The sequence below is a fragment of the Coffea arabica genome, chromosome 10e (genome assembly GCF_036785885.1).
Source record: "Coffea arabica cultivar ET-39 chromosome 10e, Coffea Arabica ET-39 HiFi, whole genome shotgun sequence".
Taxonomy (NCBI): Eukaryota; Viridiplantae; Streptophyta; class Magnoliopsida; order Gentianales; family Rubiaceae; genus Coffea; species Coffea arabica.
The window spans coordinates 48415876-48438800 of record NC_092328.1 but is presented as its reverse complement, the minus strand read 5'-3'; the positions used below and the strand labels follow the sequence as shown (position 1 = coordinate 48438800).

Sequence of the window (22925 nt, the reverse complement as noted above, 5' to 3'; positions counted from 1 at the left end):
TTTAACTACTGCTTTGTCCCCTTATTTGTCACTTGTAATGAAATAAGAACGAGTGAGAAATAACTTAAAGAAGTGGAATTTAAGAACACGTACCCTTCAAGGGTAATACAACTTAAGGTTCTCAGCATGACAAGTTCGGGGCACACGCGAACCATCTCGGTAAGCCAGTTTACAATATCCATTTTGGCTGGATTCAATAACACGGTAGGGTCCCTCCCACTTGGGGTTAAGTTTTCCCTGGGGTTCAACTCGGCTAACCGAATTCTTCCGGAGTACCAAGTCTCCTGGACTGAACCTTAGGTGTTTGACCCGGGCATTGTAATAACCAGCTAGGATATTTTTATAAATAGCAACTTTGGCCGCAGCCATATCGCGCTTCTCCTCGGCAAGGTCGAGATCAACCCGTCGCTCCTCTTCATTGACATCGGCAGCGTACGCGGCCATTCGCTGCTGGGGGTGATGAATTCGGCTGGAACGACAGCCTCGGATCCATAAGTTAGAGAGAACGGTGTTTCTTGAGTCGCTGAGCTCGGCGTGGTTCGGTAGGACCACAGCACGCTTGGGAGCTCTTCCATCCATGACGATCCAGCCCGGTAAAGCCTGGTCTTGAGGCCATGGAGGAGAGTTCGGTTGAAGTTTTCAGCTTGTCCATTTGCCTGAGGGTGTCCCACCGAGGTGAAGTGCTGTTTAATTCCCAAGTGTTCACACCACGTCTTGAAAGGATTGTCCGCGAACTGTCTGCCATTATCCGAGATGACCACCCGGGGCAAGCCGAAACAACAAACCACATTTTTCTAGAAAAATTTTTGAACGGCCATTCCGGTGATGCTTCTCAGGGGCTCCGCTTCAACCCATTTGGTGAAGTAGTCCACTGCTACCACCACGTAAGTATAACCACCTGGAGCCCTTGGAAATGGGCCGATTATGTCGGTTCCCCACTGCTCGAAGGGCCACGGCGAGGTGATAGGAATCATAAGATTGGTTGGTCGGTGGTGCTCAGGGGCATGGTGCTCAGGGGCATGGTGCTGACAAGAAGGGCAGCAAAGGACCATGACCTGGGCATCTACCCTCATGGTGGGCCAAAAGTATCCAAGCAGCAAAGCCTTTTTCACGAGCATCCTGAAACCGACGTGGGCACCACAGAGTCCCTCGTGAATGTCCTGAAGAATTCTGTCGCCTTCTTCTGGGGTGATACATCGTAGCCATGGGCCGAGGTAGGACATCTTGTACAAGAGGCCCTGTTGAAGGGCGTACCGAGATGCTTTACGCTGAAGTTTGCGTGACTCAGCTCGGTCTTCGGGGAGTTCACCTCGGCTGAGGAATCGAACTAACGGTCCCATCCAGGTATCCCCAGGGTAGATGGGATACACCTCTTCCCCTTCGTACCCCGGTGCGGCTAAAACTTCTACAATGACCGTTTTGTTCAGGTCAGAAAAAGAGGTAGAAGCGAGCCGGGAGAGGGCATCAGCTCTCCTGTTCTGTGACCGTGGTATCCTCTGGATTTCAAAAGACTGGAAGTGTGCCACTAGCTGGAGGACCTTGGAGAGGTATCGATGCATCACCTCTTCCCTGGCCTCGTATTCGCCTAGTAATTGGCATACAACGAGTTGAGAATCGCTATAGACCATAATATGCGCGGCCCCGAGCTTACGAGCTAACTGCAGGCCGGCGATGACTGCTTCGTATTCGGCCTCATTGTTGGAAGCAGCAAAATCAAACCTCAAGGCATACGAGCAAATTTCTCCTTGGGGATCTTCGAGGAGCAAACCAGCTCCACTACCCTCACTATTGGATGAGCCATCTACATGCAAGGTCCATTGTTGAGGCTCGGCGGTGGACGAGGTGACAGCCTGGGTAATAACCGGGATGATCTCATTCGCTTCCTCAAAAGTAAGTTCGGCAAGAAAATCCGCGAGAGCCTGGGCTTTAATGGCCGTGCGAGGCTCATAAGATAAATCGTACTCTCCCAGCTCGATGGCCCACTTGGTGAGGCGTCCAGAGGCCTCCGGTCGCGATAGGACCTGCCGAAGTGGTTGGTCTGTCCTCAGGCAGACGTGATGGGCCAAAAAGTAGGGCTTAAGCCTATGAGCTGCATGAATTAAGGCTAGCACAAGTTTCTCCGCCTGAGTGTACCTGGTCTCCGGACCTCGGAGGACTCGGCTGACATAGTAAACAGGTGTTTGGACACCTTCCTCCCTTATTAGTACGGCACTTACAGCTTCAGCGGCAGCAGATAGGTACAAGATTAACTTGTCCCCTGGGCGAGGTGAAGTGAGTGTTGGGAGGTGGTTGAGGTACTCCTTTAGCTGCTCAAACGCCTGTTGACACTCTTCGGTCCAGGAGAAGTTGTTGGCCTTTTTAAGGACTTTAAAAAACGGCAATGCCTTGGAGGCTGAATGCGATAGGAATCGATTCAGGGCGGCCAACCGCCCCGTCAACCTTTGGACATCGCGGACGCACCGAGGTGAAGACATCTCTTGAATTGCTTTCACCTTGTCTGGATTTGCTTCAATACCTCGCCTGGAGACGAGGTAACCCAAAAACTTCCCCGAAGTGACCCCCAGGACACACTTCTTAGGGTTTAGCATTATTCGCGTCTTCCGAAAGACTTCCAGGACTTCCTTCAGGTCGGCAAGGAATGTGGAGGTTGTCCGACTTTTGAGGAGGATATCATCTACATAGGCCTCAACCATCCGGCCGATCTGAGACTTAAAGGCTTGGTTAACCAAGCGTTGGTATGTGGCCCCGGCGTTCTTCAATCCGAAAGGCATAGTGGTGTAACAATACGTGCCTCGGTCAGTGTAGAAGGCGGTCTTCTCCTGGTCTTCCGGTCTCATCCCGATCTGGTGATACCCCTTGAAGGCATCAAAGAAGCAGAGGACTTCATAGCCCATTGCTGAATCCACCAGGGTATCAATCTTGGGCAATGGGTAGCAGTCCTTGGGACAAGCTTTGTTGAGATCGGTAAAGTCGACGCACATTCTCCAAGCCCCCGTGTCCTTCTTTACCATAACCGGGTTGGATAACCAAGTAGGATATTGGACCTCCCGGATGATCTTTGCAGGGAGGAGCTTGTCCACCTCTTCGCCAACAGCTCGGCTACGCTCAGGGCCGAGGTGCCTTCTTTTCTGCTTGACCGGGCGGATTTGGGGGTCGACGTTCAACTCATGTATCATGAGGTGATGCGGGACCCCTTGAACCTCCTCTGCGGCCCAAGCAAAGACGTCCCGGTATTCTCTGAGAAGGCTCACCATACCTCTTTTGATAGGACTGGGCAATCGGGTACCGACGCGAATCGTTTGATCAGGCTTCGTGGGGTCCAGAGGGAATTCTTCCACCTCATCCCCAGTCTCCAGCCTCGGGATCTTCTCAGCTCGTTGAGGATCGATGCTATCTATAGAGAGGATATTTGACCTCCTCTCGGGCCTTGCTCCGGAGGTGGACGGGGAGGCTGCTTGTAGAGTGGCGGGGTAACACTCCCGGGCAGCGCAGACGTCGCTGCTGACCTCGGCTACCCCCTCTGGAGTAGGAAACTTAAAGCTTAGGTGATAGGTGGAGTATACTGCCCGTAAAGCATTAAGTGTAGGTCGGCCTAGGAGTAAGTTGTATGGGGAGTCAGCCTTGACCACCACGAAGTTGACGGGGATGGTTCTGCAGCGGAGGTGACGCCCTACAGTCACTGTCAAAGTCACCATCCCTTCGAGATGCACAATGTGTCCCCCGAACCCGACAAGAGGAGTTCTCACCATGGCCAGTTTAAGGCTATCAAAAGTACGAAGGTACATGACGTCAACTGAACTCCCCGGGTAAATGTAGACCTTTTTCACGATGTAGTTATTGGTGAGGACTTCAATCACCAATGCTTCATGACTGCTGGAGGCAGCTGGGACGGGGTCACTGGGCCCGTAAGTGATCACCTCAGAGAGGCGAGAACTCGACTCAGCCTGATCCGGGTTGGCTTGTCTGTAGGTCCTCTTCCGGGAGTTTTGACTATCTCCTCCCGTCGGACATCCAGCAATGGTGTTGATGACTCCGGCAATATTTGGTTCATATCCTAATCCTTGACCTGAGGATCCGTCTCCGGGTGGCCTCTTCGACTCCCTAGGATTCTCAGGAGGTCGGCAACTAGTTCTCGATACCCGCCTCTCATCTTGGGGTTGATCACCTCGCTTATCACGTCGATTCTCATCGCGCGGATGACCTCCACTTCGGCGGATAAACTGCTTGAGGTGGCCTTGTCTAATGAGGTTCTCGATCTCTCTCTTGAGGTCGTTACAGTCCTCGGTTTCATGTCCTATATCTCGTGATATAAGTAATAGAGGGTCGAGTTCCTCTTGTCCCTGCTGCCCTGCATCTTGGGGGGTGCCTTTCCAAGGTTATTTTGTTCCATTACGGATAGCACCCGAGACCGGCTAGTGTTCAAAGGAGTTAGTTCGGATTCAGGAATGGGTGACTTTCCTTTTGAGATCCTGTCGAACATACTCCTGCGATCTCAGCCGGGACTTTGGAAGCCGCTTCCTGTCCCCGCTTCACTTCGGCTAGGCTCCTTCCCTCTTCGGGCGTCAGCCCTCGGGCGAGCAGCTTGGACTTCTTTTTTCATGCGGTTGAGCTCCTCGGCCTGTATGCCCTTCTCGACCTTTAACCATAGTTCATGGAGAGTGCGGGGATATTTTTTGTGGATTCCTGTGTTGAACACCCCGGAAACGAGCCCATGGGTGAAAGCGGCGATGGTGACCTGCTCATTGGGATCAGGTATCTGCACGCTCTCTTCATGGAACCTCTGAACATACGACCGAAGTGACTCACCCGGGTTTTGCTGCATGTTCAGCAGGTAGGCCGAGGTTCGGGTCGTAGGTCGGGATGGAATGAACCTGTGGAGAAATCTTTCTACCAGTCATCCCAGGGTTGAGATGCTCCTAGGTTCTAACCCCCAGAACCATTTTCGAGCTGTCCCCTGGAGGAATACTGGGAAGGCTCGGCATATGACGGGGTCAGGGATGCAGTATAAGCGAAAGGCCGAGATGAAGGCGTGGATATGGTCCTCCAGATCACCCCGACCATCATAGGATGGAATTGAGGGAAGCTTGAAGTTGGGAGGGAGCCTCTCCTCATTGATATCGTCGGTGAAAGGTGGAGCCCTCATGTAATTCACCCCGGGTATCCCCAGGGGCCGAGGTTCCTCCTCAGGTCGTCGCCCCAAGAGTCCCCGGGAGAATGCCTTGGTCATTGAGGCTACCTTAGAGGTGGCCTTGGAGAATGCCCGTTTCGAGGCACTTCGGCTTAGGCGCCTTCCATCAGACTCCTTTTCGGACGAGTCTTCAGGAGACCCATCTGACTTCCTCTTAGAGGATTCGGCTTTTTGCTTGCCTTGCCTCTTCAGGTATCTCCCTAATTCCTCGAAGATGTTGGGATTGTCAGTAACAAACTCGGCCATACGAGAGATGGCTTCTTCGTTTGCGGGCTGGGTCCTTGGAGACCCCTGCCCTTCAGATATACCTTCTTGTTGGGCTGCATTACTTTGCTCAGCCCCAATAGTGAGAGCTTTTCTGCTCTTAGAACGCGTAGGCTTCATACTCTGATGTCTTTGCGTTCCCACAGACGGCGCCAATTGAAGAGGTGATTTCCGTCCCGCTGGAGTAAGTCACCCAAACTGGAGAAGTATTTTTATCTTGGGCAGCTCTCTTGGACGTGGTCACCTGCTTGGGTAATAAGAGGGGCTGAATCCCCTAATATAACTCCGAAGCTCAAGTTAGTTCGGTTGTAAGGAGGTAGTATAATTGAAGGGAGGAGTATGTTACCAGAGAATTGGTCATCATCCCTTTCTCAATAGAAATGTTGAGAATTTATAGAGGAAGGATAGGAGAGAGGGACTGTCGGCACGAGTCCCTAAAGATCTGAGATGGTCAGTGCATCCGGTAGACTTGACCAATCTTTATGAGATGTGAGGGGACATCTGTCAGGTTCAGACGGCGTATCAGAGCAGCCTTTCCAGGTGTCAGATGTGTCAGGAGTCACATCGTACCTTTCTGCAGTTATCAAATAATCAAGCATCACTTCGGCTAATGATCTTAGCCGGAGTGGTAATGAGGTGGGTTCCAAACCAACAGGTCTTGCCGAGGTGGCACTTCGGGAGGTACTCGAGCCGAAATGACCATCCTCAATGCACGTCTTGAGCTGAGTTGAATGGAAAATTAGGAATGGAAATTGAATATAAAAATCAGGCTTTGAGCTCGATTTCAAGCTTGGATTTGGGTGGTTCGAACTCGACAAGACTTGACGGGATTTTCAAGTTAATTTGAGGGGAGTTTAAGTTTGTATACTACTCGCATGAGTCGAGTTCGAGTTCGAGTTCAAGTATCGTTACTCGCTTGAATTCAAATAGCATTATCCATGCTTGAATTTGAGATCGAATTGGAATATGTGATCATCCAATTACACCACTTGGAATTTTATTTTATGGCACCCAACCTCAAGAAATATGTATCCTTTTGCAATTGACCGCCCAACATCTAGAAAAATGATACTCTTTGCTCTTTTTTTTTTGGTTAGATAGATTTTATCGACATTGATAATATACGAATTTGGATGCATATCATGTCATTTTAATTTTGAAATTTAACTCTAAATTTTACACACGTGACATGTATTTAAAATAATTTTAGTGCATATAGTCAAGTGTTGAAAAATGAAAAGATTTTGAACTTGTATGAATTGGTCATTTTTTTAAAAAAAAAAAATTATTTCTGTGAATCCATTTTTAAACGCTTTTTGGTAGTATTTAGTATTTACTAGTACTATATTTCGTACCAATAAAAAAAAAAGGGTAAAGTACATAAAACCCCCCTGTGGTTAAGGAAATTGACACGAAACCTCCTCATTGTTTAGAAACTCCCACTTAACCCCCCTGTGCTTTGGACTTGTTTGGATTTTACCTGCTAACCGGCTGGGGAGCTAGCGAGTGATATTTACGCGACTTAATGGTAACTTGTGTCTAGCAGAAACTCATTTCATTCCAATTTTGTCCTCTATGTCTCTTCCAAGCTTGCACCCACCATAGTTGTAGATCTGCAAATGAAAAATTTTGACAGAGATGCAAATCGAAGACCCAACCTCTATTCAATTGGATTCCAGGTCAGCCTAACCCTTCTTCAATGGGAAAGCAATAGAGCCTTTCATACCTAATTTCGAAAGAGAATGAAAGAAAGGGCTATAGCTTCGTTCCAATTACCAGGATTGCTAGGCGGGAAGCAAGCAATGGTTCATAGTAGTCCTAGGTTGGGCACTGCTTCTTGAGTGACTCGCAATTCATAGAGAAAAGGGAGCATCTCCAGCTCACTCCGAACTCAGATTCATGGGCACTACTTGCTACAAATCTGAACTACCTAACATACGCTCTTAATCCCTGGCTTGCTCAATCCCCAAAGGCAGTTCTCAAGGGCCACAAATCTACCTTTTTGATCCACTTCGCCCATCTTTCTGTCGCATAGCTGCGTAGTTAGCCTTTCCATCCACAATGGCATCTCTTCTGGGTTTAGTTGGTTAGCAATTGAGGAAGTCGCCAGACTGATTCGACTCCTTTTGAAAAGGTTTCAGCCAGATCTAGGCCTAATCAAACAGGCAATCAAAGCCTTGAAAAACAAAAAAAGCTACAGAATGTGTAAGCAAGAGAAGGGAGCAAGCAAAGCAACAAACCAATCAGAAAAAGCGCCTGCGGCTTCTGAGCCAATCCCTGAGATTCTGTACCCAGAACGGAAAAGACGAAGCTTTAGCTTACTTTGGCATTGATCTACGCGCCCTGAATTAGGGCTGTTTACACTGGTAAGGATTTTCTTTGGGCTTTCGTTCGTTGTTGCTGGTCCCGGGAACGATCTAGAGAATCAGGCGAGAAGCAGACGGTGTGCATTGAAGATGGGTTTTTCCTCAGGAACAGGAAGAAGGAATGCCGACTTTGGAGTTGGTGCTGCTTTTGTGGACAACGCTTGCTAGCGAAGAATGTTTTGGGATGCGGAATGCTACTCCAGCGAATGCGAAGAACAAAGAGATCCTGCCGCTAGGAAAGGAAGGGACGATGCTCAGCCCATGATGGAGGGATGCCTATTCAAGATGCAATTTCTCAAATTGACTCATTGCATCCGTAACTTTTCACATATTATATATGAGGGTATTTTTGGTATTTCATATTATTACCGGCTCCTCAGTCGGTTAGCAGGTAAAAGCCAAATAAGTCCAAAGCATAGGGGGGTTAAGTGGGAGTTTCTAAACAATAAGGAGATTTCGTGTCAATTTCCTTAACCACAGGGGGGTTTTATGTACTTTACCCAAAAAAAAAAAAGGCAAAACAACTTGTGGGAAACGTGGGTTAGTTGCAAAAGCAAAGCAACAGGCAATAGACTGACAAAGCCGTACGCGGCAACAAAACATAGCTCTCAGTCCCCCACGTCAGCAGTCCCTATTTATCCATAACAATAATGAACAATCCCCCCTCTACAAAAGGCCCCGTGTAATAATAGTAGTAGTTCCATTTGACCACGGAACAGTAGCAGCCGGCCGGCGCAAGTTTTTCCTCTTTCCTTCCTTCTCAGTTCCGAACAAAGTTTTATTCATTTATTTATTTTGGTCCGCTTTTCTTGCTGTTTGCATTTTGCGGTAAACTAAGGTAGAAGCCATTAGTTTTCCTTTTCCTTTTTCTTTTTTTATTTTATTTTATTTAAAATTTCGTCGTCCTTGTTGATATATGCAGGGTTAATTAGTTAAGATGCTCTGCATTTTGAATCTTGGGGTTCTTTAATTGTGATAAATTTTGTTCGGATTGTGGCTGTACAGTTAAGGTTGAGCTGAAATTTGGAGGACGAGGAACTGGGAATATAATAAGCACCGAAGGATGGAGATTATTTTGATGACCTTTTCTGTTATTTTGTTTGATTTGGCAGCTAAATGTAGCAGAGGATAGCTAAGAAAATACTGCTAAATAAGTAAATAATGCAACCTTTTTCTATTCCCTTGGAACCCCACCACCCCCCTCCCAAAAAAAAAAAAGAAGAGAGAGAGAGAGAGAGAGAGAGAGAGAGAGAGAGAGATTGTCAAAGCTTAAGGACGAGGGAGAATTCTTCATGTTATGCACTTGGATACTTTTATTTGTTAATTTATGTGTAACTTTATAACAAAAATGGATTTGCTCTAAATCGTTGTCCAGCGAAAGTGTTTTCTATAATTAGAGAATTTAGTTTTTGTCTTTGATGAACTGTTATTATAGAGTTAAAAAAAAAAGAAAAGAAAATTTTACTATTGTAGAGTTGTGCATATTAATTGTTTGGGTTGCTAAAAATGGAATCTTTATTTTTTTTCTTGATCATTATTCTGGGATAAATGTTATTTAATTATGTCTGCCTGCCTGTTTGACTTCACATGATTTTTTGGTTGTGTATCTATTTCTTATGAAAATGGTGGGTTCCAGGGGGAGTTCCAGTTGATGTGCACTCGGTATTGTGCCGTTTCTTTTTATATGTTGAGACAATGGCAGCTGCAACTTCCTTGCTTTCGCCCTGTGAAATGCGAATCTGTGGCCACTATGGCCAGTTTAAGGTGCATGGAGGTTTACTACATTCGGTACATGATCTGCACCCTTCAGTCTCTTTGCTAACTTTTTCTCAAGTAAGTTATTCTAATTTTCATTTGTTCGTGTCCAGGGCATGATGGAGAAGACCCGCTTACACTCGTTTAGCTCGTCTCTTTCATCTTATTCAGTGGTATGTAATGCGCATATGCTTTCCATTTACTCCTCTTATGCTGCTGGAATTTTATGCTTTCATGCTAAGCAACTGATTGGAATTCGTGAATAGCATACCAACCCAAATATCTCAATGTTGTTGATACCAAAGAAGAAGTTTGTTTTTAGCATATCCATTATCTACTTAAGCTTGTTATTTGCTATCTTTTTGGATTCATGTTTTGTTTGGGAGTTGAAACTTTCCAAGTGGATGATGAAATGAGCGAAATTCGATATATTTGGTTAAATTTAATGGGAACTTGTCAAATTTCGTGGATTCTAAAAATTTACCTAGTCCTTGACCAGCACTTCTCTAATCTGTGAGGGATATATTTATTTATTTATTTATTTTAGAGAAGTTGTCTTATGTGTGGACACTAATTTTGTCAATCATGTAGCGACAGGATGCTTGGAGTCTCTGCGTTTTGAAAAATGTACATGGCCCCCTATGCCCTAATAATGCTAAATTTAATGGTTTTACGTGCCGATCCCTATTAAAACCCGGTGGAGGAAATGAGATTCCTGTTCTGAAAGCAGCTGCAAAAATAATTTCCAGGTACATGTTTTATTTAATGCTTTCAAGGCTTTCTGTGGGATTCTTATAAGGGTCCCCTTTCCCTCTTGTTGTCCTCGTTGGTTGTCATGAAATGGTAGGATGGACCATAAGCTTGTCTTTATTTATTGCAAATACAGTTTTTTTTTTGCACCATGAGATGACGGGCACATTGGATAAACTCATAACCATTTTTAGCAGGTCACATGGTACTTTGCATGGAAGTCCTCCTGTGCTTCAGTTGGTTCCAGCCATTGGTATAATTGCCTTGGCTGCTTGGGGCTTAGGGCCGCTCATGCGTTTCGGGAGGATTCTTTTCCTAAGTGTACATTCTTTATCATTACCCCAATGTTTTTCTTTTCTTTCATGAGGTGTTTAAGCTGATACTTTGCTGATGTCCCTCATGAATTTTTTCATGCAGAAGAATGATGGTAGTTGGAAAAAGAGCGGGATACATAATCTTGTGACTTCCTATCTTCAACCTTTGCTGTTTTGGACTGGAGCAATGCTCATTTGCAGGTACTAGTGGGACAAAATTGGAATGTTTGTTATAACCTGTTTTGTCTTTAGACGATCTGATTATTTTTCCTTTTGATGGAACTTCTGCAGAGCACTTGATCCTGTGATTCTAACTTCAGTAGCTAGCCAGGCTGTCAAGCGACGGCTTTTGTATTTTGTACGATCACTGTCTACTATTCTTGCCTTTGCCTACTGTTTATCAAGGTAAACTTATTGCTTTAAAACTCTCTAGTGCTAGGCAACAAACAACTTGATCTATTACTATCTTTGTTTTCTTTTCTGTTAAAGTAAAAGGATAGGGTCATTCTACGATTGATTTCTCTTAGAAAACTCAAAGTTCGCATTATTGGTTGTTTAATTTGTTTTATTTCTACTGGAGTTGGTTGTTTTGCTGATGTTAAAGGCATAGCTCTCTCTCTCTCTCTCCCCTTCCCCCTCCCCCCTCTTTATATCATAAGATATGATCTTGTAACTGTATGTTGTTTGCCCCTCCTTGAAAATATAAGTTGTTTTGCTGTGGCAACAATCTTCTTAGGACGAGTCTCTGCTTTCCATTTAATTGTTTGTACAACTTTATGCTGCTGTGCAACTCTCTCTCTCTCTTCCCCACCCTCCCTCCCTCCCTCCCCTTTCTTTGTGCCCCTTAGATACAAACATACTTGTACGCATGGATGTGAGCGGGTAAATGTGCTTGCCGTAATTGGACCTTGTCTGCAGTCTGTTGCTTCTCTTGTCATGCCCTTTCTGTTGGAGTTAGTATAGATTCTAGAGTATGATATCTAATCTTGGTTTTTTTTTTTTTTTGGACAGCTTGATTCATCAGACTCAGAAGTTCTTTGTCGAAACAAAAGAATCTAGTGATGCAAGAACAGTACGTTTTGATTACTTTTAGATCTATGCAACAGATTTACATTCTCTCATTACATGTGCAACCGTTCAAATGTTCTGCATACTAGAAATTAATGTGAACCTAAAACCACTTGTAGAAAAGGCCCATTAATTGATGCAAGAGGCCATTATGTTGCCAGTCATTAATGACTAATGGGTAATTAAGATGCTAGTCTTTCTGCCTTGTCATGCATGCACATTCTCTGTTGCTTATTATGGTATTGCCTTTTGGTTCTGAGTTAACTAAAGATTTCGTGTTTTGCACTACAAACACTACCTACAGGTAGGTGTTTAGTTTACATCTGTCACGTATTCGTGATACTGTTTAGAGGTTCTTACGGATAACATGCATCCTAATTCGTTGAGAATTCCATCCATGTGTTTAGATAGACTGTAAAATAGGTCTAGCATTTTGTTTATTTGGTTGGTTTTGGTCATATGGATCTGTCAGTTTGCCAATGGTATTGTAAATAATCTAACTTCGTGATGATTTGCACCTTTAGATGGGCTTTGAGTTTGCTGGAAAAGCTGTATATACTGCAGTATGGGTTGCTGCTGTTTCATTATTCATGGAATTGCTTGGTTTTTCAACCCAGAAGTGGCTAACTGCTGGGGGTCTTGGGACAGTATTATTAACCCTTGCTGGTCGTGAGGTAAATCGTTCTCCTTCCTCCCTGTATCTTTTGTAGCAATTAGTGCAAGTAATTACTGTAAATACCTTTCCCCGCATCTGTCTTAGCTTCCCTTTCCTTCTAAGGCTAAATAGTTCTCTTCCATTTTCTTCAGATTCTCACAAATTTCCTTTCAAGTGTAATGATCCATGCAACACGGCCATTTGTTCTCAACGATTGGATTCAGACAAAGATTGATGGCTATGAAGTTTCTGGTACAGTTGAGGTTTGTCTGCATTGTCCTAAAATCTTTATGATATTTGTGGTGACAAAGTTCTGCATATAAATCTTAAACTCCTTGCAGAGTTAACTGGATCATTAAATACTGTATGAACATGTGACTTAGTGTTGAAATACTGTCTGGAGAATCTAAAATGTATTTAATTTGTTGTTCAGCATGTGGGATGGTGGTCACCAACAGTTATAAGAGGTGATGACCGTGAAGCAGTTCACATTCCAAGTCACAAGTTTACAATGAATGTAGTGAGGAATCTTAGCCAGAAGACTCATTGGCGAATTAAATCCAGCCTCGCCATAAGTCATTTGGATGTCAATAAGATCAATGTAAGATTTGATATTCCTTCTTATAAATGCTATGATGTTGGCATTGTTCCTATATTTTCACGCCACTTATACCTTTTGTTTTAAACAGAATATTGTGTCTGATATGCGCAAGGTTTTGGCTAAAAATCCTCAAATAGAGCAGCAGAAGTTGCATAGGCGAGTATTTCTAGATTATATAGATACAGAGAATCAGGCACTCATGGTGAGTTTTTCATTTCATAACTGTTATCATTGGCTCGTTTTTATGTGAAGTAGTCCTACTACTTTATCTGATGAGAAGAGATGATTTGTGGAAGAGTTTTTGTTTGTTCTTGTATGAAATGAGCTTACATAGCTGAAAGGTTACATTCAAATACAAAAATGCGTTGATCTATGCAGAAGGACACTGGGGCATCTAATCTTCAGTTGTTATTAGCTACAAATACTGATTATATTCACCAAATTAGCTGAATAGGCCAATATGAAGCTGTTTGCTGACTCTTTCCTCTGCTTTGGTTGCCAGATATAAAAATTTGTCATTCTTTTTGCCTTAGATTGTTTTTATCATCTAGCTTTATGGCTTGTAGCTATTGTTAAGAGTGCAATAACTTTTTGTTGGCCTGTATCATATAACAGATTATGGTCTCTTGCTTTGTGAAGACCTCACGTTTTGAAGAGTACCTATGTGTAAAGGTAAGCAACACTTAATAGTAAATCAGATTAGCTAGATGGTACATGCAAATGGGATTTCAGATGCTTAATTAGGTTTTTTTAGTAGTATGGATTCTATTTATCTTCTGTGTTGCCTTTGTTGCTGCCCTTGTCGTCATTAAGGTCTGCTGGAAGCTGCAGCTTCTGCGAGTAGTTCTGAGCTGCATTTACTAGTTTCATGCTTTTAGTGTTAAACATTCAGGAGAGGTCTGCATTCCCTAAGACCTAGCTCACCGGTAGGTAACCGTGACGTACCGGTTCAAGTCTTGAGTACCTCTCCTCGAGTTTCTAGATTTTTTTTTTTCAATCAACAAGTTGTTGTTTACCTATTAATGCACTCAGAGTTCATCTTGTCATTTATCTTTATTGTCTCAATACATTTTTATAGCATGTACAATGGCTCGAAGATATAGCCCCTTTTAATCAGTGTAATTCCCTCAATATAGGAGTCTATCTTGCAAGATCTCCTTAGAGTGATCAGTCACCATCGAGCTCGGCTTGCCACCCCCATACGCACAGTGCAGAAAGTATATGGTGAAACTGATGTGGAAACCATTCCATTTTCTGAGACCATTTTCCGTCGTACTAGAGCGGCATCTAATCGTCCTTTCCTGCTGGTTGATCCTTCTTATAAAGTTAATAATGACAATAAAATCAGGACAACAGGTCGTACAGAACAACCTAATGAAGAAAAAGATGAGAAGGTTGAAGCAACCTCAACATCTGAGACTAAGGTGGATGCTAAAGTTGGACCAACATCAATTGTTGATGATGACAAAGTCAATGATGAGGGCTCCACAGAACTGATATCTGACAACAATCAAAAGGCAACAGTTGAGAGAACTTCAACTTCTGATGCCTTGCCACATAAGGGTTCCATTGATCCAGGCCAAAGAAATTCCGTGAAGCAGGTAGCTGATAGAGCTGTATCTGAAGAGGCTTCAGCTGTTGCAACAAGTCTGAATACTGGAGGAAAGGTACCTGAAATACAGCGTCCATCTGTCCAAGAATTTGGCCATGATGGCAAAGCTGTAGCTTCTAGCACTTCACAGGCAATGCCAGATGTTGAAAGGCATATACCATCAGCGTCAGCTTCAAAGACTACATTGGAAGATAATATTGTTCTTGGCGTTGCTTTAGAAGGCTCGAAAATGAGACTTCCAATTGAGGAAGATATGGTACCAGCCCCAACTCAATCAGAGGTCAAGGACGTAGCTGCCTGCTGGAATGGAAATGGGTTGGCTACTGTAGGCAAAGATAAGCAGGATGAAATTGGCGAAATTCCAAATGGAGGACCGCGTGATTTGCAGGAAAAAGAAAAGTGATCTGTGTCTAGTACTGGCATATCTTTTAACAAAGTGCAGAATGCATAAAGCGTGTTTTTTGGAGCTGCGTTTTGCACTGTTATGAATTTCATAACACCTGTAAATGGGAATGTATTGAACTCAGAAATTCAAAATTCATTGAATTTAGAAGTTTATGCGAGTATGTTAAAGAGTTTTTTTTTTTCTTTGAACTTATATCAGAAGGAATCTATTGTGGGTCAGAATTTGCAAGACCGTTTGTATTGAAAGCCCCAAGAGATAAAAGGTGGTTTTACTCTTGATTGCATAAGATAACTTTTTCCATCAGCAAGCGGAATCCTCTAATCAGGATAGCCAATCCATACGGCAGTACAAAATCAAGTAAATTGGATAACAAATTTGATATGTTTGGATATGAGATTATTTGGAACAATACTTTTAGCTGCATATTTTATGATGTGAAAAAAAGTAGTTAAAATTGTGGATCTATGAGGATTGAGCTTTTTTAAAAAATAAAATTTTCAAATATAATGTTGCCATAATATAATTGTAAAAGCATCTAATCTATACAAATCTCAAATAGACTAATCAAAAATATAAATAAATAAATAAAAAATAATCTACCACCTCTATCTCTTTTCTACTTGCCACCACCCCCTTCCTCCATCGCTCATCCGCCTCCTTTCTCCTCTCTCTCCCTCTTCCTCTCCTTCTCCTCCCCGTCCTGCCCCTCCCCAAACCACCCTCCCCTCTGCCCATGACCAGAAAGGTCGCGACCAAAGGGCCAGGGGGGAGGGGGTTTGGGGTAGAGGGAGGGAGAGGGGATGGCCGGGCCGGGGGAAGATGAAGAAAAGGGGAAAGGAGGATAGATTGGTAGTAATGGTAGTACCCTAATAAAATATTAAATTATAAAAATACTCCGATTTGTTTTGATAAGAGATTATTTGAAATATATATTTGAAATAATTATGTATTACTTTCACTTATTGGTGCAAAAATATGTTTGTGATGTAAATATATAATTTTTAACCAAATAATTACAATCCAGACACAAGTGAGTCAATGACTAGATTAAGTCGTTTTGAGAGCTGTAACTTTCAAGTTAACGTCAGTGTGTCAAATCAAGCGACGGAGCTGGAAATTCGATGGTACATACCACATATTTTATTATGCTACTAATAGAATTGATCACAATAAAACCTTCTGATTTCAGACCTAGTCATACACGCACTTCATAGAATCATAGTAATGATTTACATGCACCTCACTTGGATTACTTAAGCATAAATTACGCAAACAGAAATGATAACCAAAACTTCTACATTCTCCAAGAAAAGCTTCAATTTTCATGTGGATGGCAGTCCCATTCCACGCAGAGGAGGCCAAGACTGTCGTGGTGGGAAAGGCAAAAATATTAGATCACCGACAGCAACTACCGATGAAGAACTGAATATGCACTTGACTAATTGGCTTATTAGCACTGGTAAAATCCAGAGCCAAGAAGAGTACTCACACTTCTTAAATCAGCAGGCAAACAGCACATCGCGGTAAGGGTGAAGTCCAAGTAGTCTTCTGCTTTCTCTTACAAGTCATAGACAGCGATGAAAGAGTTCCACTTACCATTATCAATGTTTAGCCACTACCGGCCTGGATTATAGTATGAAGAAAGAGGGCCAAACAAGGTTTTGTGTTTGGATCAGAATCAACTATGCTTGACACATGCAATCAGGAATAGGATAGGTGTAGATGGATTGCTTTTCTTTTCTTAACCTGAGTTGCCCTTGTCTATTCTTGTGCCCATTCTTAACTGCTTGCTGGAAATCTGACCATTCCAAGGTTTTATTTAGGAAGAGCTTGCCCAAGAGCACCATGTTCGGTCTAATGGTCTTCAAGTTGTTGTAAGTTCGGTGTCCTACCTGAGGATTCCAGAGATTCCAACTCAAGCATCATTCTTGTTGCATCAGCAATCCAATTCATCATAACAGAACACAGATTCAAGTAATTAACCTAATTTACCAAGTCTTACCAGTGCATTATGCATGTTTCCTGGTGAAGCAGAAACAAAAATGTCACTTTGCATGCCCACATAATAGTCCACAGCAGCCAATAAAGAAGATTTTCCGTCCACCTTAGCCCGTTCCTCGGCAGAAGAAAGGCTTTTTTTATCCTCCATATAAGGGAACAGCTTTTTCAGAGTTGAGATCCTAGCTTCACCACCATAAACCTGTATGACACAAGAAAAAAGAATCATCAGAAACTTGTTTCTTGAAACAAGAAGCCTCACATTTTGGAGTACAGTGGAGAATGACTTAAGTTCCAATCTCCACAATCAACCTTGTGGGATGCCAGATACAGTCTGGTACTGTTATTGTAGCCCAGAGCAGCCAGCAGAAGCCCAATTTCTTCCGGAGTCAGAGGACAACGCCCTTGAATTCGTAGTTCTTCATCAGTGAACTGAGAATTGAGTACCCTTCCCTGCCAAAGCACCTGCCGGTATTTTCCAAGTGCCAATTTCTCAGCTTTACCCCCACCAAAGTCACAAGCCGAGTGAGCAGCCATATCCTGTCCACAACAGATACCGACATGATGAGCAATAGGGACACAAATGGTACCTCAATTCTAAAATCCAGCCTAGCCATGCGGCATTCAAACTTCAACGAAATGTGTTTTAGATAATAGTTGCTGAGAAGGTAATCATATGGAGAATTGCACCATGGAACTATCTGGAAAAACTTCTCAGTAGCAGATTTCATATGTGGAACTATTACAACACAAGACAATGTAATCTATATTTACTTATAGTTGGTAAGCCACAAACAATGCTAAACCAACGACTGAGCTTATCTTAGCTATACACCTCTCCCCCAACCCCCCCCCCCCCAAAAAACGCCATATGCACATGAACATGCAATGCATTCTCTCATTTCTTTATCAGAGGCTTAAAGCAGAAAGGTTCATACTTTGTCAAACCGCAGGTGTAACACAACATACTTTCCAGCTCTTCGCTTATCATCTAATCTTTCCTGCCAGTTAGAGACGCCTACTGCCCTGTCACCACTAGGTGCATACCGCAGGCGATTGATGAGGGTCTCTGCTAACATCCGGATATGGGGAACAAAAACCAAAGCCTCAAAATTAACCTTACAGCGAAGCTGCTGGATCTCATAAGGCAGGTTGTCGAAGGCCAATCGGTGAGAAAATGGGGCAATAGCTGCAATCCCGTAACTAAACAAGCAATCAAGGGACGAATCAAACCAATAATTTTGTAGGAAAATTTAATCAAGGAAGGCTACTCTACAATGGACATGTTGTGAAGAAGAGCAAGTACCAGCATAGCTGGATGCAGAAAATATATGTTGACAGGAAAATCTTAAACTTCTATAGGACACATTTTGAAAATTTTCCATTTCTAAAGAGAAAGAAATTGTTCTTTTCTAGGAAACTGTGGGGCCCCACCCTCCCTAGATCCATCTATGATTGCCAGAATTTACTTCCAGATGGCGTAGATATTTTCTAGAACAATATCCAATGACATGATGATAGAAAGAACACGCCTCATAGGTGAAACCTTTAGAAGTGAAAGATTGGGATCTTTATGATTCAGTCTATAAACAATATTTATGCTCCTATAACATTGACATAAATTACGTGGATGAGGAAGCACTAATTTTCATTGGAACCATATAACAAGGACCAAAAACAGCAACATCAACAGCTTTCGATTCACCTGATCTAAATTATTGGAAAATCCCCAAACAACCATCATGTTTTCCTTATTGAAGTCAATTCAAAGAAATAGAAGCCCAGAAGTCATCAGAACTGAGAACAGAATTTAAGTTATTATCTTCAATTCAGCATCCACATCAGGTGAACAGAGTTTAATGATCCAGGATTTCCATGAGTAAACTGATGCCTTAAAAAGAAGCCTTGCTAAGAATTGGGATACTGGTTCTTTCCTTTGAAATGGTTTTGAGTCAATCAATATCTTGTAAACAATGATTCTTTTTAGCAGATACCTAGTGTTTAGAATTAAATGGTAATAGGATTGTACAGCAACTGTTAAAAGAAAAAAAGAAACAGTAGTGACATATATTCCACAACAGAGATAAGCATAAGCATTTAACCAGCCTTAAATGTGACGTCTTGGCCACCACTCTAATAACACCAAGCATGCAGGGCTCTAATTTCCACAAACCTCTGCATTACAGGCAAAACATTTTCCAGATACCAAGTGGCAGGTGCATGCATAGGTGCTGTTTTGATTCTAGTGGCTCTTATGCCCGTGGCATAATACTCTCGTGTACTCCAAGAATATTGACTTGGCAGATCTTTAACTACAGAGACTTCATTTTTCAGGGCATCAATAAAGTGGTCAGCATCAAAAATATCTGTAAATGAACTTCAGAAAATGAGATTTCAGGTCAGAAGTGTCTGTTTATGTTTAGGAACCAATACGCATAATCTTGAGCATACAGTACCTTGAATCTTGCCAAACAGGATTCACTTCAAAGTGTGGAAGCACAAGTGTAGCATTTAAAATTTTAGCAACAGCTACGGCATCACAAATCTTCAAAAGGGACAAATGGGAAATTAAGTAAGTATTAAAAGACATTACATATTGATATCATTATAAGAATTCTTTTAAGCAATTCACAGATAACTCAAGATATCATACACAACAGAAGCTACAACTGAAGCCACCTTACCCCCATTCGCTGCTGATTCAGTCCTCCATCAAGAAACACTTGAATGTAGCCCTGGGACTTTTTGGGCAAAGCTACAAAAGCAAATACAGTTTTGTATTGGACCATCAGAAGACAAAGAAACTGGGCCACATTTCTCCAAGAAAGTTTATGAGCCAAATTGGCGAAACATCAACAAGGTGACAAGGTACAATTAGCAAACTGAAAGGACTCACAAGATTTAGCATGTGAGTCAGCACAACGTTTCCATCCTTGGTCGGGCAAGGGAGACCAGAGTTCTGATTCTTGTTCACCAGACTGAAAGTTGAACGATAAAACAGATCAAAAGAACTACTAATTCCAAGTTCCAAAGATCATTTCTGGACCAAAGCTATAAACTTAGCACCTACTCACTGTTTGTTGTTGTAAAGCCCCATTCATCAATTCCAAATGCATAGGTCTCGGAGCATTCCATTCCTAAAATTGCAAAGATACCTCTGTGTGACATAAAACATCATAAAGCAAAGAGTAGTTGCTCTGATTTGCAAGTAGAAAGTTGCAACAAAAGTTTGAGCATTCCAAGCCTCTTAAGCTCGTCAAATAGCCAATCATCGTATGATTTATAGCTAAACGAAAATAAAATCTGCATTAGGCTCAGAGGGAAAAGGTAGCAATCAAATTTATCCAGACAGCAGGGCTGTATAAACTCAGTTCATCATAATATAAACCACCAAACTACAGTCTTCTCAATTTCCTGGCATCCCCAAGAAAACTCTCCAAACGAAAAATTACAACTAGTCCAAACAACAGAAAAATGCACTTATCTCGACTATATCAGCAAATTATGAAAGGAAAAACCCCCGCCAAACAAAATCCAAACTTCAACAATCCCAGAAACTAAAAGGAAAAAAAAAAACCATCGTACAACTAACTCTTCAGGAGATCAAATTCAAAGGAAAAAAAAAAAAGCTTCCAAATGCAATAAAAAATGACCACCAAAAGAAAGAAAAAGACAGGGACATTACAGAGAAGAGGGAGGGATAAGCACGGCCCAGCGGAGTGAGGAGGCCGGGAAACAAATTCGGTAGTAGCAGCACAAACGCTCCTCCCAAAGCCCATCTTCGAGTTTGAGATTGCAATTGCTGCTGATTTCTGTTGTTCATCTTAGTATTAAATTCTATGCTATGTTAACCTCTAACTTGAGTTCTTCATCTTCGAGTTGATTTCAATGGATCTCTTCACGATCCTGGCTTCTTCTTCGATGACAAATCTCACGTTTGGCAACACCCCTCTTGTCTTAGGACGATGATGGTAGCTATTTCCTCTGTCAATCGGTTTTGCAAAGCCCAACTATAGGACCTCCTCTATCTATATAAATTATAACTCACCTCTCGGCCCTTCTAATGATTTGGGCTCCAATCCTCATCTTATTGGCCCAAATTTTGCCCCCTAATTTTTTTATCCCTCAAAAAAAAAGCCCCCTATTTTGCAACCAATACCAATCACAATCAAATTCCTGAACTAGATTGCATTCTCAAAATTTTCTGACATGTGACTTTTGAAACATCATTCCCTCATCTGTTTGTTTTATGTAGTAATAAAAAAAAAAAAAGACTGGTTGTGACGTTATCGATGAGATTTTGGTCTAGTGGCTAAGGATCGGAGATTCTAGATTCAAATCTCTGTCCCCTTCCCGCTTCTCTCCTGCTAAAAAAAATGAAAAAAAAAAGTTGATAGTGATAGTATTAGCTAGTTGACCATGAAATTATTAGTTTAACTCTCAGATCTTCCCACTTTACATTTTAATTTTTAAGATTTAGAGTTTCGATTGAACCATGACAAAGTTAACAAAAAAATTCAAGATTCCGAATGTTGTGGAGTCGACCATGTTTTACAGGCCTTATAACAAGGGCCCAGACCAAGAGAGTTTGGACGTCCTTTAGCAAGGCAATGGCCCAAACCCCAACCCATCACTTTTATAAGGTTAGCATTAGGGATGACAACAGGGGCAAATGCCCCTGCAGGGGAGTAATGGGGCGTGAACGAGAGAAAATTTTTCTCTCCCATTTTAAATGGGGTGAGGGGACGGGGATCAACTCCCGCCCCGTTCTCCGTTTCAATTTATTAATATAAATAAATATATTATATTATATAATCTAATAATAATAAATTTAAAATATTTGACAACTAAATATAATCTTTATTTCATTTCTATCCAAATTCCTAATTGATATTTAGCACAAACATATTACGTATTCTATAAGTATTCCCAAATGTTATCTATACAATCCAATTGAGTTTTTTAATTTTCTTGGTGTTTTATTTCAACACTTTTTTTGTTTCACTTTTAATTTTTCACTTTTTTCAGTTTCATATTTTATTTTATTCTTTGAATTTAGTTTTGATCTATTGAATACAAGCTGTTAGAAAAAAAAAAACCAAATTATCATCCGTGGACATTCGCAGGAAAAGCGAGGCAAGGCAGAGGGTGGGGGGAATGAAAACGGGAGGAGGGGGGAGTTTTTGGCAACGGGTTGGGGGACGGGGAGGGATCCCCCCTAAAAATCCTCGTTGTCATCCCTAGCATCAAGAGATTCCTGAAAAGGTAACACCGGGCCCACTGGATTCCCACTCCCCAAAGACTGATACAAAAGTAAAGCAGAATGGTAGCGTCGTCTTGTAGTTGGGTGGGAAAAGCTCTGCCTATTTATGGTAAAGACTGACATAACATGGGACATTGCCATTTGTAACCCCCAAAAAGTTTCCTTAGTATTGCTTTAGCCCCTATAGTAAGGAGTAATTCCATGTGGACCCAAAAGTGATTATTGTGACGCTTGATTTCCACAGCAAATTTCGACATCTTCATGTTCCTAGTGAGTACTGATACTGTTGATATACTATACGTTAGTACGTATAATTCAGAAAAAAAAATTTGTATGGCTTAGAAATAGTTATACTTTTCATATAACCTCACAAAACACGTAATAAACTTTTGGCATATTATACTTCAAATATTTGGAAAAGTTTTAAATTTGTGTATATCATTATTACTCAGTTATGTTATATGTAGAATGACATCTATGTACGTCATTATTTTCTATATATTTATACACGCACACATGATGGGGTGGTAAAATCTTAATAAATTCAGTGGCTAATATACAAGAGTAAGAGTTAAAAAGTGGTATATGTACCATAATATTTAAAAATTATATGTTTATATAGCAAATTTTTCCAAAAAAAAATTTCGCTTGTATTACAAACACATTTTTCAATTTACTTTTTTAT

General features: G+C 42.0%; 3 protein-coding genes across 6 annotated transcripts; 1 reads left to right on the top strand and 2 right to left on the bottom strand.

The window, feature by feature from the left end:
* Positions 1-794: 794 nt before the first annotated feature.
* On the bottom strand, positions 795-4822 carry LOC113711618 (uncharacterized). Its single transcript, XM_027234772.1, has 2 exons — positions 4504-4822; positions 795-4366 (listed from the first exon to the last, which is right to left on the bottom strand). Exons 1-2 carry the CDS (start codon positions 4820-4822, stop codon positions 795-797), a joined length of 3891 nt encoding a protein of 1296 aa, XP_027090573.1.
* Positions 4823-8474: 3652 nt separating this feature from the next.
* LOC113713086 (mechanosensitive ion channel protein 2, chloroplastic-like) lies at positions 8475-15139 on the top strand. Of its 3 annotated transcripts, none has more exons than XM_027236803.2 (14): positions 8475-8656; positions 9455-9606; positions 9687-9746; positions 10165-10322; positions 10518-10644; positions 10741-10838; positions 10929-11042; positions 11649-11709; positions 12230-12379; positions 12513-12623; positions 12794-12961; positions 13050-13163; positions 13577-13633; positions 14098-15139. In XM_027236803.2, exons 2-14 carry the CDS (start codon positions 9514-9516, stop codon positions 14974-14976), a joined length of 2190 nt encoding a protein of 729 aa, XP_027092604.1. In that variant the 5' UTR covers positions 8475-8656; positions 9455-9513; the 3' UTR covers positions 14977-15139. The 3 variants fall into 3 exon arrangements, with proteins under 3 accessions (XP_027092604.1, XP_071923823.1, XP_027092605.1); XM_027236804.2 differs by having other exon boundaries at positions 8476-8656; positions 10521-10644; XM_072067722.1 differs by lacking the exon at positions 13577-13633.
* A 957-nt stretch (positions 15140-16096) lies between these two features.
* On the bottom strand, positions 16097-20999 carry LOC113712677 (O-fucosyltransferase 31). Of its 2 annotated transcripts, XM_027236184.2 has the most exons (10): positions 20663-20999; positions 20052-20114; positions 19874-19955; positions 19662-19732; positions 19434-19522; positions 19151-19354; positions 17916-18180; positions 17290-17517; positions 16982-17179; positions 16097-16871 (listed from the first exon to the last, which is right to left on the bottom strand). In XM_027236184.2, the coding sequence occupies exons 1-10, from the start codon at positions 20798-20800 to the stop codon at positions 16662-16664; spliced, it is 1548 nt and encodes a 515-aa protein (XP_027091985.2). In that variant the 5' UTR covers positions 20801-20999; the 3' UTR covers positions 16097-16661. The 2 variants fall into 2 exon arrangements, with proteins under 2 accessions (XP_027091985.2, XP_071923744.1); XM_072067643.1 differs by lacking the exon at positions 19151-19354.
* Between the last annotated feature and the right edge of the window lie 1926 nt (positions 21000-22925).